Source organism: Melospiza melodia, chromosome 22, assembly GCF_035770615.1.
Source record: "Melospiza melodia melodia isolate bMelMel2 chromosome 22, bMelMel2.pri, whole genome shotgun sequence".
Taxonomy (NCBI): domain Eukaryota; kingdom Metazoa; phylum Chordata; class Aves; order Passeriformes; family Passerellidae; genus Melospiza; species Melospiza melodia.
Window position 1 is genome coordinate 9,376,949 of NC_086215.1, and position 15,621 is coordinate 9,392,569.

Genomic DNA, 15,621 nt, shown 5'->3' on the forward strand with positions numbered 1-15,621 from the left:
GAGCCATCAGCGTTTCTGCTGACCCAGACATAACCATTTCTCCCTCTAACACCCCTTCCCCCCGGGCAGGGCAGCAGATGTGTCCTTGCAGGGAATGGCAGGGGCACCTCCAAGGCTGTGTCCTCCTGCAGCTGTCCTCCTGAAGCTCCCTGGGATGTGGCTTGGATGGACTCTCAGGGTCTGAGCTCCCTCCAATCCCCTGTCCCAGCTGTGCAAACACAGCCAGCCTTTGCCCAGATGCCTCAGGGGTGATGCTGGTGGATATGGGGTGTGGAATGAGGCTCACCCCACTAAACTCCAGCTCCCTGCCAGTACAAGCAGGGTGGGTCATGCCCAGTCAGTCCTGCACACCCTGATCAGCCCCAGCCCTGGCAGATGAAGTTTGGGGTAAGGGTAAACACCCTGACACATCTGGGGCAGAGGAAGCAGGAGCGGCTTTGTTTCTCCTGGGCTTTGTTTTTCATTTCTCTATACGATGCCATATGTTACATTATGACATCAACCGAAAAAGCAAAGTAAGGTGGAAAAGTGCCGAGATGGCTGATTTCCCATCCAGCTTGTGAGAGACTTACAGGAGAGAGGGGAAAATCTCCCCATCACCCACCCCATGCTAACAAGCATCACCACAGCGACAGAGGAGCCGTTTGTATCGGTTCCAAACGGTTTGCTTCTGAGACTTGCAAGTAGAAATGTTTGCAGGTGCCACCGAGGCTGGCTTTGAACAGGCTCCAAGGGGAAGGAAGCTGCAGGGAGGGATGGGAGAGCCCTTTCCACCCGCCAGGGCAGGCAGGAGGCAGCAGTGAGGGTCTTTGTCACGGCGTGGTGCCTGTCTGGGATGAGCAGCTGTGGCTCTCAGCTGGGCTGGGGGCATTTTGGGGTACCCACCATGGGGATTGCTCAGGGAGAGCCCTGGGGGGCTCAGGCATGTGGGCAGAGGAGTAAGAGAGCACCTCCACACGTGTCTGGTCAATTAGGGCTCGAGTTTCACGTCAGTATTTGTGCAACGAGCTTTGGCTTCCAAGAACAGCACAGATAACCAAGGACTTGCTACTGCTCCCCCAGCAGCCTGGGAATGCTTGATGCTTCAAAGAGTTAAAATATCCTTGGTGTCCCCTGAACACCTTCCCCGTCTGAGCCATTTACCTTTCCTCCTATCTTGGGCAGGAATTTGTGGGCAGGAATTTGTTGGCTCAGTGCTTTGGCCTTGAGGCCGTGCTGGTGGGATTCTCTCCAAACCAGCACCTTGCTCTCAGTTCTCCTCCTCCCCTCTCCCCAGCCCCCCGTCAGCTTTTTAATACCAAATTCAGTACCAAATTCAATACCATTTAATAGTGACAGGGCTTGGTTCAAGACAGAAAATCCCTAAAAATTCTGTGCAAAGAGACAGCTAGGGAAGGGCAGGAAAAACCCTTTCAAACACACCCAGGGGCTGGAGCAGCCGCAACCCCTACAAAATTCCACATCCACCCCGATGTGGGGGCGGGCACGGCCGGGCTGCCGGCGCCCCGTGCAAGCTGCAGTGCTGCTTTTCAGCCGCGTCCAAGGCGAGCCGGGCCGGGGTTTGCTGGCCGGTGCCCGGCGGGCGCTCCCGGCGCTGGCGCGGTGCCGCCCTGGCCGCCCGCCCGCGGCTGCTGCAGCGGCTCCGGCTCCGCTCCTGGCTCCGCTCCCCCAAACCCGCCCGGCCGCAGCCTCCCGGCGCACCCCGAGCTAATCCAGCGGGGCCGCCGCGAGGAGAGGGCTTTTCCTTGGCTGCGAGCTGGGAAAATGCTGAAATCTGCTTTTGTCAGCCCGAGCTCCCCAGTCCTGAGCTACAGTAAGATGCTGCTTGCGCTGCTTCGGCTTGCTGGGCTGGTTCCCAGGGGAGAGAGACACTCATCCTGGACAGAGAAGAGGTCAGTCCTGTCCTCTGCTGACTTTTCCATCCCCCATGGGCACAGGTGAGCAGCTGAGGAGCTGTGGATAAGTGGTGTATAAGATGGAGAAGCTCCCTGTGAATTAACTCTGCTCCTGTGATTATTCCAGTCCCAGCAAGCAGGTTTTTGCACTGAAAAGCAATCTAATTCCAGCTGTAAGCAAAGCCAGTTACAGTGCAGGGACTAAAACCAAATTAAATCTAGTGTATGGCTCAACAAGGGATGGGTTATTGAGGGGAAGAGAGGAGAAATCAATGTGAGCCTGATAGGAGCACTGTGCAGGGAAGGGGGGAGGCAGGGTGGGCAGGGATGGGGATGGACACACACTGCCTCTTCCAGGACATGGTGGAGGAACAGCAGCAAAGTGCCTAGAAAAAACTGGGGTGGTGTTAGGGATGCACTACAGGGGGCATGGAAACAAGAGGGAAGATGATTGTGAAGAAATAAAGGGTCACACAGCCAGAAAATTCCACCTGGAGAGCAGAGTGAGCAGCCCCAGGGGCTGAAGGAGCTGTGCCTGGCCACGGTGTGGGGCACTGTGTTCCCTCTGTGCGTGGCATTGGGATTTTGGCAGTGCCCTCAGGATGATGAGGCACTTGGCAGCTCATTTCCAGCCGGAGTTCATGGTCAAGGGAAGAGAAAACACTTTGCCCTCAGAGCAGACCACGAGCCCAGGTGGTTTCCTGTGCTGCTGCCTCACCTGGTGGGTTCAGAGCTTTCTGTGATCCCCTCAGTCCTTGTGCTCCTGGCCCCCATCCTTCATGCCTCAGCCTCACACCAAGGAAAACCCCTCACCACCATCTCCCAGAGCTTTTGGGAAAAGCAGAAAGAGAGCAAAGGACATGAGGACAAGGGGAAAGAGTTTTTCTGCCTTTCCTTGTGCTGTAGGCCAGAGGATCTGGTGAATCCTGGGGGTCACTGCTTCATTCCTGGCATGGGGACAGTGGGCTGCTTCCCCGGGGTCTCCTCTGCATCTCCTCAGCCAGGTCCATCTCTCTGTTCATGCCTGACAGTTTATTTTTGCTCTCTTTCTTCTCGGTATCTTTTTCTTTTCTTATTTTCCCCCCCTCCCTTTCTTCTCCCATCCTGTCCCTATTGATCTGCAGAGTAACTGGAGATGCAGAAGAGTCAGGACAGGAATAGACACAAGCAAGCCCTTGCTCTGTGTGCTGTGTGTGTGCCAGGCAGGCCGGGCAAGGGAAGTGGAAGGACTTTTCCCCACAGATCTCTCTATTCACGGCTCAATTTTCTCCTCGGTGCAGCAGCGAGCTCAGGCACGGGTGAATGAGCTTTCCCTGGCTGCCAGGGCTGTGGTGAGAGCCACTGCTTGTGCTTCCATGGCACTCTGGGGTCTCTCTGGAGTAATTTCCTCCCCTTCAGAACGTCAGTCAGCGCCGTGCTCAGCAGGGCACGCTCCATCACGGAGACATTAATAAGCTGTAATTGAAGTTAATGTGCCATGGCCAGGACATGTGGATCCAGTTAGGAGAAATCAGATTGAGCAGAAGTGAATCAATTTTAGGCTGGTTATTAGGATTTCTCCCCTCTGTCCTGCCCTGCCCCAGTGCGTGCACTGTCTGTCTGCCTGTCCATCCTGCTGGTGATGAGCAGTCCCTGGAGGAAGTCAGGAGGAGGAGGAGGAGCTCCTTGGAGCAGAGCCCCCTCTCAGGCTGTGCTCAGGCCAAAGAGGCACCAGCAAGATGAGGTTTCTAGTTTTGAAGTGGTATTTCCTTTCCTCACTTCACCAATTGTTGTTCTTAGGCTTTCCTTACACCAAAAAATTGAAGGGAAAGGCCTTTTGTGTTCCCTTGCTTCTTTCCCTGGTGTGTTCTCAGTGCAGTCTCATGCATGGATGCTCTCCAGGAGGATTTTCTCTCCACATGACTTGGAGAGTTGGTGCTGGTGGAGCAGAACAGCTTTGGCCAGGCTGTTATCCTGGTGCCACAGCCAGGATCAGGCACTCCAGACCTGCAGGACCAAGGCCACCCCCAAAAGCACCTCCTGCAATGACAGGAGCTGGAAATGGTCAGTGGTACCCACATGCAGGGGATGCACTTTTCTGCGTTTGTGGTGAGTTTTGAGATGTGATTGATGCCGCATTGCTGCCAAAGATGAATGAATTCCTGGTCACTGCCTCCCTCTCTCAATGAAGGAGCTCAGTGCATTTCCCCTGTGGCTGTGGCTCAGCTCAAACCAGGGGTGCCAGCACAAAGCACATCCTGGCTGCCCCTGAGCTGCTTTGCCCTGGCTGGGCATCCCTTCTTCTGGCTCTGTTGTGGGAGACCTTCCAGCTGATCTTGACTTCTCCAGCAAAGCTGTCTTTAAATTGGAGAAAAGGTTTGGTCTGTGGAAGAGTCTCTTGCTGAGGGTCTCAGATTTTATGTGGTGGCTGGTGAACATCTCTCCCTGAGGAGCAGGGTGGGACCTGCCCCAAAGGAGAACAGGCAGGACCTGGGGTGAATGATCTGTGAGAGCATTTTTGGGGCATCACTCCCAAATTAGCCACAGGCTCACCCAAACACCCCCCAAGAACAAGCCCAAACGCCCCTGCAGCCCTCAGCCCACACTTGGCAGCTTTGGGATGACCACAAAACCATGACAAGCACTGCCTGTGCCCGTCCCTGCTCCTTTCCCTGCAGCTCCTGGCAGACAGAACTGGGGTCCCCGGAGGCAGCAGCAGCATCCTCGTGTCAAGGACAGCCAGGTCTGTGCCAGCAGTGTTCCTGGGCCTGTCCTCTCCTCCATGCTGGGCAGCCCCAGAGCTGGATGGCTGAGCTTCCCTGGCATTCCTCCAGGCTGGAATTAGCTTGAGTTCCAGCAAAACCTTGCTCTTGATCATATAGTTAAGTTAATATGCAGCAACTGTTTGCTGGAGTCCTGCAAAGCTTTCGACTCCCACTGCAGCGAGGTGGGGAGGAAACTGTGAGTGGGAGGGAGAGAGGGAGAAACCCAGAGAGCTCCTCCCTCCCCCAGACACGGCTGACACTTTGTCGATAGCCAGAGACTGATGCCCAAGGTCCTATTACCTGCTCCTGGCTCTGCTTTGTGAAGGGTTTTATTCCCCCTCCGATTTTGTTGCCGAGCTGTGTCCGGCCCTGAGCAGATAATAGAATTTCATCGATAGACTGAGAAGGTGATGTATGTTAAAGCACTTAATATAAAGAGACTTCTACAGGAGCCCAAATTCAATTTGGCCAATGAACTCAATTGCAAGCATTATTGCATTCCAGGAGAAAAACCAAGAGCATTTATACACATTACTCTGCAAATATTTATGTTCACATATCCATGTGATGTCCTCTTCACCCTTCCTCCCTTCTGCTGGCCGACCCCCTAATGGGGAACTTTGGTTTTGTGTTTGCTTTTTAAGGCAGCTCTGAATATAAATAATGTTCCACCAGTCAGCAGGATCTTGACAGCTGGTGAGTGTCAACTTATTTAAAATAAATAGCCTCTCGGATGGGAACAGCCAGCCAGCGTGCTCTCCACTTTGGCATCTTTTAAATTGTCTCATCTTTGTAACCCAAACCTCAAATCATTTCGGAGGGCAGTGAGGAGGGTTTCTTACTGCTGGGAGGACTCACCCGTCCCTACCACACAACCAAAAGTAAAAACCCACAAGGAAAACAACCTGCTCACAACCCTCTGACCTAACTCAGGGTTTTTTCAATTCTTTGGCTCTGTACAAAGTAGTGAAAGCCAAAAGCTTCTCACCCTGGTTCAAGCTGAAAAAGCCAATATGTTAAAATAGCTTTTCCTCTCCCTCAGCCCTGGACCACAGGCTCAGGGAAGCTCCCAGCCCTGCTCCTGGGACGAGCCACCATTGCCATCTTCATCCCTTGAGCCCTGCTCCAGGACTGGCAACAGCAAACCCCTGCCAGAGGGATCTCCCAGCAAGGCAAATCCTGATATAACTGATTTCCACAAAGGGACTGTGCTTCTTCCATGGCCCAGCCATTAGAAGCTATTTTTACCTGCTTCCACACGCACAGATGGGCCAGAAACAATCCAAGCTCAGCACCCGTTATGCTTTGCCCAAAAGATTTGCTCCCAGCTTTTGCTGAGCTGCCAAAAGAGTTGAAAAGAGCAGGTAGAGGTGGGTAAGTGATGGCTGGGCGTGCTGTGAGCAGCGCTGGGGATGACAATAGAGAGATGGAGAAGAGTTATTCATGTTTCCCCGAGAGCCCAGATCAGTTGAAACATCCTTTTCCTTGGGGACAGCGGGGAAAGAGCTCCCTTCAAACACACCGTCCCGCGAGACTCATTAAAGGCTCATCAATTACAGTGAGAGCAAACAATTCAGGGGAAAGCAGCTCTGAGAAGCCTTCCTCCGGCCCGCAGTCATTAGCGCCTCTCCGAGCAGAAAGGGAGCAGGCGGGCAAAGCCAAGCCCAGGGCAGGGAAAAGCAGGGGTGCGATGGTTTGGAACCCTGCAGGATGGGACCTGCAGTGTCCAGAGCATCCCTGTGGCCTGCAGAGCATCCCGGTGGAGAGGAGCGTGCAGGGGAGGTGGTGACCTTCTGCAGCTCCATGTCTGGGGTTTTTGAGGAGCTCAGGGCAGTCAGTGCTGTCCCATGGGAGCTGGGCAAGAGGCACAAGGAGATGGAGCCGCTCTCTAGGTCCTCACCCAGCAGTTCCATCAGCAGTGTCACTGCATCGGGTCTGAGGGGGTGCCAGCACCCCAATGTCACGGGCATGTTTTCTGAAAAATCCTTTCCTTGGGATTTTTTCACCTGAGAAGCTAAAAATGTAAACCAAAATGTAAACAATAGTTATCTGCTGCTATAAAATGCAACAATTTTTGATTAACTCATGTTGGTTGTTTCTAATTAATGGCCAATCACAGTCAGACTCTCTGTCTGAGCCACAAGACTTTGTTATCATTCTTTTTTTTTCCTATTCTTAGCCAGCCTTCTGATGAAATCCTTTCTTCTATTCTTTTAGTATAGTTTTAATATAATATATATCTTAAAATAATAAATCAAGCCTTCTAAAACACAAAGTCAGATCCTCATCTTTTCCCTCATCCTCAGACCCCTGTAAACACAGCCACACCCCAAAGCTGCCCCATCCCTGCAGGAAGGCAGAGGGATGAGGAGATGCTCTTTGCCTTTCTCTGCCTCATTTCCCTGCTCTGCAAGTGGGGCTGATGACAGAAAAGGGGTTTTGAAACAAGTAAGAATCCTTGGAAGGAAAACAAAGGGCTGGGATGGCTTTTTAAAATTACTTCAAAAGTCATTATTAATGAAAGCTCAGGGAAAGGGGCTGTTTTCTCACTCCCAGCACAGAGGGAGGTTTGCTGCAGGTTTGCTGCACTCACCTCCTTCCTGTGTGTGGGCATCTCCTTCCCTCACACGTGGGCTTGGCACCAGACACCTCTCCAGCAGCTCACTGCTGTGACCTCCAGGATGCTGACATGGAGAATTGCAGAAAAGTGTTCTTTATGGCTGAAAAAAAAAAAAAAAAAAAAACAAAAAAAAGAAAAGAAGAAAGGGGAAAAAAGGAAACTTTACAGGAAAGTTTTCTCAGTACTCTGTGATGTTCCCTCGTGGAGGCACTGGCAGCATCAGAACCACACTGCACCACTCTGAGGAGAGCTGGATGACCTGCACTAAAATAAACTCACAAACACCCCTCTGTGCAAGCTGTAACATCCTGGGGCACACATTGCTCTGGCCACTCCTGCTGGGAGCAGTGTGAGCCAGGTTTTGCCGCATGCCAAGCGCAGGGTGTCACCTCCTGCCAGCCTGGGCCAGGGTGGGCGTCCCTGGTGCCCGAGGGTGCTGTGGGTCCTGCTGGGGCTGCTCCCCCCCAGTGCTGACTGCCAGCACAGCCCCGACCCATGAGCCAGAGAGCAGAAACACTCCCAGCTCCCCAGATCTCCTCCAGAGCCAGAGAGAGCATATTGCAAGCAGCACTTTGCTGGAGCAGCCCCGGGGCTGGAGCAGGGCCATGGCTCCCTTCTGCAGGACACAGAGCAGGTGTCTGCCCCGCTGCTGATTTTTAAGCCTCATTGCTAAGCAGCTCCTAACCTTTCCCTTCATCCTCTCCTTCCTGCCGTGGCTGGGTGCCGAGGAGGATGAGCAGGAGGAGCAGCTCCCACTCAGGGGACTGGGCTAATGCCATTCACTCCAGCCTCCACCAGCTGAGCCTTGGCTGGGGAAAGGCAGGCACAGACCATTGTCCTTGGGCTGTGGGCCCAGAGGAGGAGGCACAGGAGCCTGAGGAAGGGGTTGAAGCCGATCCACTGAGCCTGAGCTGCACAATACACAAACCTCTGCCCAAAACGGGGCTGGCTGGGGGTGCTCAGCTGTTCACCATTAAATAATGCAGCCTGATTGATTGGGCTGAAAAGTGCTGTGCTGTGGGGTCAGCCTGCTGGGGTTACGGCTCCCTGCTTAGATTGATGATCCTCAAAGGTCGAATTCAGAAAGCAATTCCCTGGTAAAATTGATCCCTCAGAAAACAAAACTTTTGCACAGTGGCAAAGGGCCTAGCAGTGAGAAAAATCAGTGACCCAGGCACAGGCAGGCAAGGTGAACACTGCCTCTGCTTCCTATTGACTCAATTTTCCTTGTTTACACCAATTAGGGAGTGAGGGTCTCCCCTGGGAAGAGCAGTGCTCTATCACAGCTGGCTGGGGGACATCCATGAGCTCCCTCCTTGTCCCATCCCACTGGGCAGGAGGGAGCTGGGCTGGCCTAGGAGCTGGTGCTGGGTGCCCAGCCCTCCCCGGCAGCAAGGGAGCAGTGTGTGTGGAGGGCCAGACCTTTCTGACCCTCCTGTGTATGCAGGAGCAGACCTTTGTGACCCTCCTGTGTGTGCAGGAGCAGACCTTTGTGACCCTCCTGCACCCTCCTATGCCTCAGCAAGGCCAGGTCCCACTGTGGAGAGGAGGATTTGTAGCTGGAGCCAAATAAATGCTGAATGAGTCTCACCCTCCTGCCCCGGGAGCCAGAAACACCCCAAAATGTCTGCTTGGCTTCTGCCAGGAGCAAGGATGTGCCACACGTGATTGAGGTTGGTTGAGGCTGCTTCAGGCCCCCTTGGGAACCAGCTGGTGGCCGCCCAGGGCTGATGTCCCCTCTGTGACTGGTCTGTGACTCACAGGGTCAAACACTGGAGCCAAGCACCACCCTGCAGCTCATCCCAAGCTTCAGGGAAAACAGGGGCTGTGACAGTCCCTTCCATCCTTGCACCCACTCCCCTGGGGCTCCTAAACCCCCCTGGGATGCTGAGGCTGTGCCCTGGAGCTGCCCCATCCCCTCACCCCATCAGAGCAGGAGGGAGGAGAGCTGCAGCTGCCAGAGCTGTTACCCCATTCAGGCAGGGCCCAGAGCAGCAGTGGGGAGGCTCTGACCTGCTTTAACCTGCTTTACCACTCCATCCCTGCCTGCTTTGCTCTGTCTGCTGCTTCTGAAGCGAGAGAAGGAGGCCAGGCTGTGTGTGGACACTGAATAATTCAGAGGCAGCTCCACAGCACGCCGGGGCTGGGCAGCGCCTGTGCCACAGCTCAGCCCAAACCCTTCCTCAGCAGAGCCAGAGGGGACCTGCAGCATGTGAAATGCAGCATCCTCATGGCTGGAGGCACCGGCCAAAGCCACCTCCTTGCCCTGTTGGTGTGCTGGTGGCTCAGTCCCAGAGCAGCAGGGCTGTTGGTGCTGTCGGCCGTGACGCTGCATCTCCACAAAGTGCAGCATGCTGAGCCTGCCTCTGCTCCCTGAGCCACGTTTTCTCCTTCCCTCCCTTTTCCAGGCTGCAAAATTCCCTCCCCTGCTTGGTCAGACGCAGGGCAGGGTTGTAAGACGGGGAGAGATTGTTCATCCAGCTTATGCTGAGCCTCTGAGCGGGGTTTGCTAGAATTAAGGACAGGGAGGGGAGGGAGGGGAAAGAAAGAAATCATACATGAGGTCAGCTCATCCAGCCATGCGTGAGGAGAGCACGGCAAAGGCGGCCTCAGGGGGTCAGGCAGGTGCCTGGGGAGATTCTGGGGGGCTCCAGGGGAGAGGGCAGAGGCACCAGTAGTGAGGGGAATGCACAGCACCAGCACCAGACTCGCAGCTCCAGCCTAATCCAGGCTGTTTATCCCAGTGCAGACAGAGCACAAGGAGCAGCAGACCACGTTTCCTGTTTCATCCCCTCAGCTCTGCATCTCCTGAGCCCTGTAAAAGGAAGTGCTGCCCCATCAGACTTCTCCACCCCTGCACAGAAGGCACAGCATTACTGTTGTCTAATGCTTCTGCTTCTGAGAGTGTAAATTATTGCACAAAGCAGGGCAAACCGTCAGGCTGGGCTAGGGATGGGCTGTCTGGAATGAAATGAGATGTTTTGGTCCCCAAAGTCTCTGTCTGATGGCCTCAGCTCGGGCCCAGGAGTCACCAGAGCCACGTGTGAGTTATGGGCTCAGGCTCTGCGCTCTGCACAAGTCACCTCCGGAGCCTGAGCAACAGGAATTATTGTGCACAGAGATAATTATTCCCTGCATACTGCACTACAGCTCATTAAAAGTTTCTTAATGCTTGCAAATTGCTGAATAGCGTTTTTAGTTGTTGCCTTCTCTGGTGAGGGGGGGGACTGGCTGGTGGATGCTGGTGGTGGCTTGTTGTCTGTGTTATTTTGGTCACAGCAGGCTGGGGCTGTGCTGTGTGGAGGGTTTGTGCTGGGCAGCCTCACATCATGGGAGAAAATGTGCACAGAAAATGCTGCTGGCTCTGGCACAGTGCACAGGGGGCAAGGGCTGAGTGCCACCAGGGCTAGCCCAGCTCCTCCATCCAAAGCCAGACGCTGCCTCCAAGTCAAAGTTTCCATCTGAGGTCATTACCCAGATTCCTGTAACAGCCTGACACGTGGGGGACTCCTTCCTGGTGTCTCAGCTGCAGATGTTGACTTGCCATCAAGCACTCTGTGCTCCTCAGCCAGATAGTGGGAGTGGAACGTCTCATCCTGGACAACAGGCTGCAGATCTGCCCTGGGTGAGGAGGTGGACACTGAACCCCAGCACCAGACACCAGGGGTACACTGCTGAGTTCAGTGAGAAAATCCTGCAGGAGCAGCAGGGAAGGGGTGCCCAACCTGGCCTCAGCACATTTCCAGCACTAGGCTGGAGGCAAGCAGGAGCAGCAGCAACACCTGACAGCTTTTCCCTGTCTTCTTCCTCCAGGTGTAAATGCAACCTCCACGCCAACCTGTGCACCTTCAAAGAGGGCAGCCTGCAGTGCGAGTGTGAGCACAACACCACGGGCCAGGACTGTGGCAAGTGCAAGAAGAACTTTCGCTCCAGGTCCTGGCGAGCAGGCTCCTACCTGCCCCTCCCCAACGGGTCCCCCAATGCATGTGAGTAACCTGCAGCCCTGCCCTGGGCTACAAAACACCCACAGAGGGTCCCCAATGCATGTGAGTAACCTGCAGGAGCCAGCCCTGGGCTACAAAACACCCACAGAGGGTCCCCAATGCATGTGAGTAACCTGCAGCCCTGCCCTGGGCTACAAAACACCCACAGAGGGTCCCCAATGCATGTGAGTAACCTGCAGCCCTGCCCTGGGCTACAAAACACCCACAGAGGGTCCCCAATGCATGTGAGTAACCTGCAGCCCTGCCCTGGGCTACAAAACACCCACAGAGGGTCCCCAGTTCATGTGAATAACCTGCAGGAGCCAGCCCTGGGCTACAAAACACCCACAGAGGGTCCCCAATGCATGTGAGTAACCTGCAGGAGCCAGCCCTGCCCTGCCCTGCCCTGCACCACACCCACAGAGGGGAGCAGGAATTCATTTTGTCCTTCTCCAGCTCGAATCAGGGCAGGATGCTCAGCTTTCTAAAGGGAAATGGGTTTTTATTCTGTCTTGGTACACAGAGAACGGAAAGGATCTGGTGGATGCAGAGGTGATGTGCTGGCTGCAGGATGTGGAGTGGTGAATCTAATGATGGTCAAGAGCAGCAATTATTACCTTAGGCTAAGATATAACCATAGCTTCAAGGCAATGCCAGTTGTTGTCCTGTGACAAAGGTGTTATTGAGCACTCTGGGCAGGCTCTGCTCAGCTGCAGGAGTGCTGGCTGCTCTCTGGATCCTGTCTGTACTTGCTGGTGTCCCCTGCACAGCCCCAGCCTGCTCCACTTGCTGCAGGAACACGGCTCTGACAGCGGTGGCAGCACACAAACGAGATGCAGGATGCATTCCCACCAGGAACTGGGGCAGGAGGCACCACAGATGGGCAGGTTCCTCCCGGGCTCCTGTCCACTCCACATTAGCAAACTTGTTTAAATGTCACCAAGCCACAGCGGCCACTCCAGCCTTTCAAGCAGCAGCTTTGAGCATTACCAAAGAGAATCTTTTCTCTCCCTCCCCCCAAATTTTTTGAAAGATTTATGTGCTTTAGGATGATCAAAGCTGAAATTCAGGCTCCGAAGGCCGTGACAGGAATGTTTTGTGTGTGCCAGGGCTGGTAGACGAGCAGGTTCTTTGAAAGGGAGTGAGCTTGTCAGCTCCCACCAAGCGGCTGCATTGCTTCAAAGGAGCCTGGGAGAGTTTCTGGTGCTGACAGGCACAGACATGCTGTTCTCTCTCTTTCCCTCCCCTCCATTCCTTGTGTCTCTTCCTATTTCCCTTTTTCCTCTGCTCTTCCTTCTCTCATTCATCTCTCTTCCCATCTGTCATTCAGTCTTCCTCATCCCCACCCAACTCTCTCTGCTGCTTCCTCCTCCCCACATCAGCATCCTCTTCCTCTGCCCCAGCTCTGCTCTTGCTAGCCCTGCCTCTTCCATCACTGTGCTTTATATTCCCTCAGAGCTGAGACTTTCCATGATTCATCCACGTGTAACAGCAGGGAAGCCCTTGGATGTGTTTAAAACCAGACTGGATGTGGCACTCAGTGCCATGGTTTACGTGTTGGCTCATAGGTTGGACTAGATGATCTTAAAGGTCCTTTTCAGCCTAGTTCATCCTGTGATCCTGTGATTGTTCACACCCTAAAGCCTGTCCTTAGCCCAGTGCTCCTGTGTGCTTGTCCTTTGCTGGGCTGTCACAGCAGCCCCAGGAAATGGTTAACAGCAAAACCCACCAGCAAGGACCACGCTGGTTTTCCTTCCCCAGGTGAAAGGCTCGAGATGCCAGGAGCCCAGACAGCGTTGTCTGGCTGTTTCTGTGCTCTGACAAAAGCAGCTTTTAAGCTGTAGCAGCAAACTGATGTGCCTGTGAGCAAGCCCCCACTAATTAGCTGCTGCTCAGTCCCATGGTGTGTGTCTGTGTGATCTTCTGATGGTGTCCTGCTTCCAGTGACTGGGCTTCCTCTTGTTTTTTGCAGGTGCAGCTGCAGGCTCAGCCTTTGGCAGTAAGTAAAACCCTGACTGAAATGCTGGCATTTAACACCTCGGTGCATGATCCTTGTGGATGTCACTTGGAAAAAAAAATATGGTTATTTTCTATCCATTATCATTTTCCAGGCAATAAGTCTTCCCTAATTGTGCCTCATTTTCTGTCTTGTCAAAGAGTCTTATATTTTCTTCCTCTGGCTTCAGCAGCCTCATTTTGCCTCTTCCTCTGGCGTGGTTTCCCCCCATGAGGTTCGTTAGTATGGCAGCTGCAAAGGAAATAAAAAAAGACTCTTCAAAATCACCAGTGCTGCCTGTGAAGTCCCCCCTTATCCCCCCAGTGCTGCAGAATTCTGCTCTGAGAAGGAGCTGGGTGTGAATTATTTGGTGTAGAACCCAGTCTGGGTCACCTTGGGCTATCAATAAAAAAGCATCTAGAGTGAGTGTACATCTGTATGTACACGTGTATGCATATGAACAAATGTCTGTGAGGTGTCAGCAGCAAAGGCAGAGCTCAGCAGGGATTTCTGCTGCAAGATTGATGGCAGGAGAGTGCTCCTTATTTAACAAAGCTGGAGGTAGTTTGATATCAAAGAGCCTGGAGTTTTGGGTAAGCAGAAGCCTGGGTTTGAGTGTTGTGGTGCAGAGTGCCCCTCCAGAAGAAACAAATCGGGGAGCTGAATGAATAATGAGTTCTTTGGTTTGCAGGCAAGTGGGAAGAATTGGAGGAGGAATCGTGTCAGGGAAATGCAAATGCAATTAAGAAAAATGCACCTAGTAGAAAAGTGGAGGACAGGTTTTCTGGGTTAATGAACCATATTTAGATTTTTAGCAGTTAATTGCTTGAAATTTTCAAATAAAAATTAAAGGTCTCCCTTAAGTAATTTAGGATTTTTAAGAAATAAATGTTTCAACAGCTCAAAATATTATTCACCTTTGTCTTCAAAACCATTTTGATAACTTTTTTCCCTCCCATTTACAAAGCTTGGCATCCTCAGCACTACTTTTGTTTCCCTGGAAGCCGGGAGGGTGCTGGGAGTGATGTGCAGGAGGAGGACAGGAGGGATTTATGTCCAAGGCCAGTTAAGGAGAGATTATTTAGCCCACATAGGAGACTAGAAGTGACCTAAATTAAGTATTTAAACTAGCTCAGGGCTATTATGAAATTAAGCACGATAATCTGCATGAAGCAGTGGGACAAACAAGGACAGGAGGGCAGCAGGTGTAAGTTAAGCAGGAATTTGTGTCCCAGTGTTATTTTAGTCAGGTTGTTGTGGGGAGCTTTGGGGCGGGATCACTCCTGGCTCCTCGGGGGCTCTGCTGACCCCCAACCACCCCAAAATCTGAAGGGTGCCACTGGAAACAAGGGTGCCAATGGTCCTGGTTGGCTTTGAGGGTGGCAGGTGATTTGGGGAGGGGTGGCAGCAGAGAATGGAGCTCAGCTGGGCATGTGGGCAGTGGGAGCACAGCCCTGGCACCTCCCACCCGCTCCTCGCCCCATCCCTGCCCAGACGTGCCTTCATCTCCCCCTTTCAGCTTAATTGGCCATTAGTTTATGATGGAGCTGTAAGTATTTAAGCCAATATCTGCACCAGGAGAGTAAGCTGATACAGCCCCAGGCTGCAGCCCCTGCTCTCACACACACACACACGCCCTGGCTGCGGAGCCTCATCGAGCGGCGTCGCCTTAATCCTGCCGGTGCCCCAGTTGTGACCACGCTGAGAAATCTGTCAGCAGGCCAGGCCAGCAGCAGCAGCAGCAGCAGCCTCACTGTGTGCAGGCTGGCATGGAAACCCAGCACCCCCCCCATGAGTGCCTCCCAACTCTTCTCTTTGCTTGTCAGCGTACGAGCGGCCGCAGCGAGTAAACACCGCAAAAACCACCACGGCTAAAACCACCACGGCTAAAACCACCACGGCTAAAACCACCACCACCACCTCAACCACCACCTCAACCACCACCACAGCCACCACCACCACCAGCAGCACCCCCCTACCAGCCACCACCACCCAGCCAGGTGGGTGCCGTGCTCCCTGCCCCGCTCAGGACCAGGGCTCTGCTCCTCGCTCAGCTGCTGTGTTGGTGGCCGTGGGTCCCTGCTCTGTAGGATGATAAAAGGACATGGATAAAAATCACCCTGGCTTGGTGCACCTTCCACCAGGCAGCCCTGGTTTGCTGTTGTCTCTGGCACAGCTGCTCTCACAGCTCCGTGACAAGCAGGGCAGGAAGGGAATGAAGAGTTTTTTGATCCATGATAAATTTAAACCATATATTTTTCTGTAAGGAGAGGGGAATTGTACCCCATTCTGCTCTATCCCTGACATCCTGCCTCTTGCCACCAGACTGAGAGCAGCCTACAGGTTTTTCTCTGTCCTTGCTGGTTGTCCCAATACTGCACCA

General features: G+C 53.4%; 1 protein-coding gene across 3 annotated transcripts in view; it reads left to right on the forward strand.

Annotated features, from left to right (window-relative positions):
• Window positions 1-15,621, forward strand: part of NTNG2 (netrin G2) — a 54,439-nt gene that overhangs the window by 23,011 nt on the left and 15,807 nt on the right. For 2 of the 3 annotated variants that reach the window (XM_063174706.1, XM_063174707.1), the window contains exons 4-5: window positions 11,073-11,245; window positions 13,215-13,241. In XM_063174706.1, the coding sequence (XP_063030776.1) occupies window positions 11,073-11,245; window positions 13,215-13,241 (200 nt within the window). Of the gene's footprint in view, window positions 1-11,072; window positions 11,246-13,214; window positions 13,242-15,064; window positions 15,239-15,621 lie in introns of all 3 variants that reach the window. The other variant, XM_063174708.1, reaches the window with a different exon arrangement.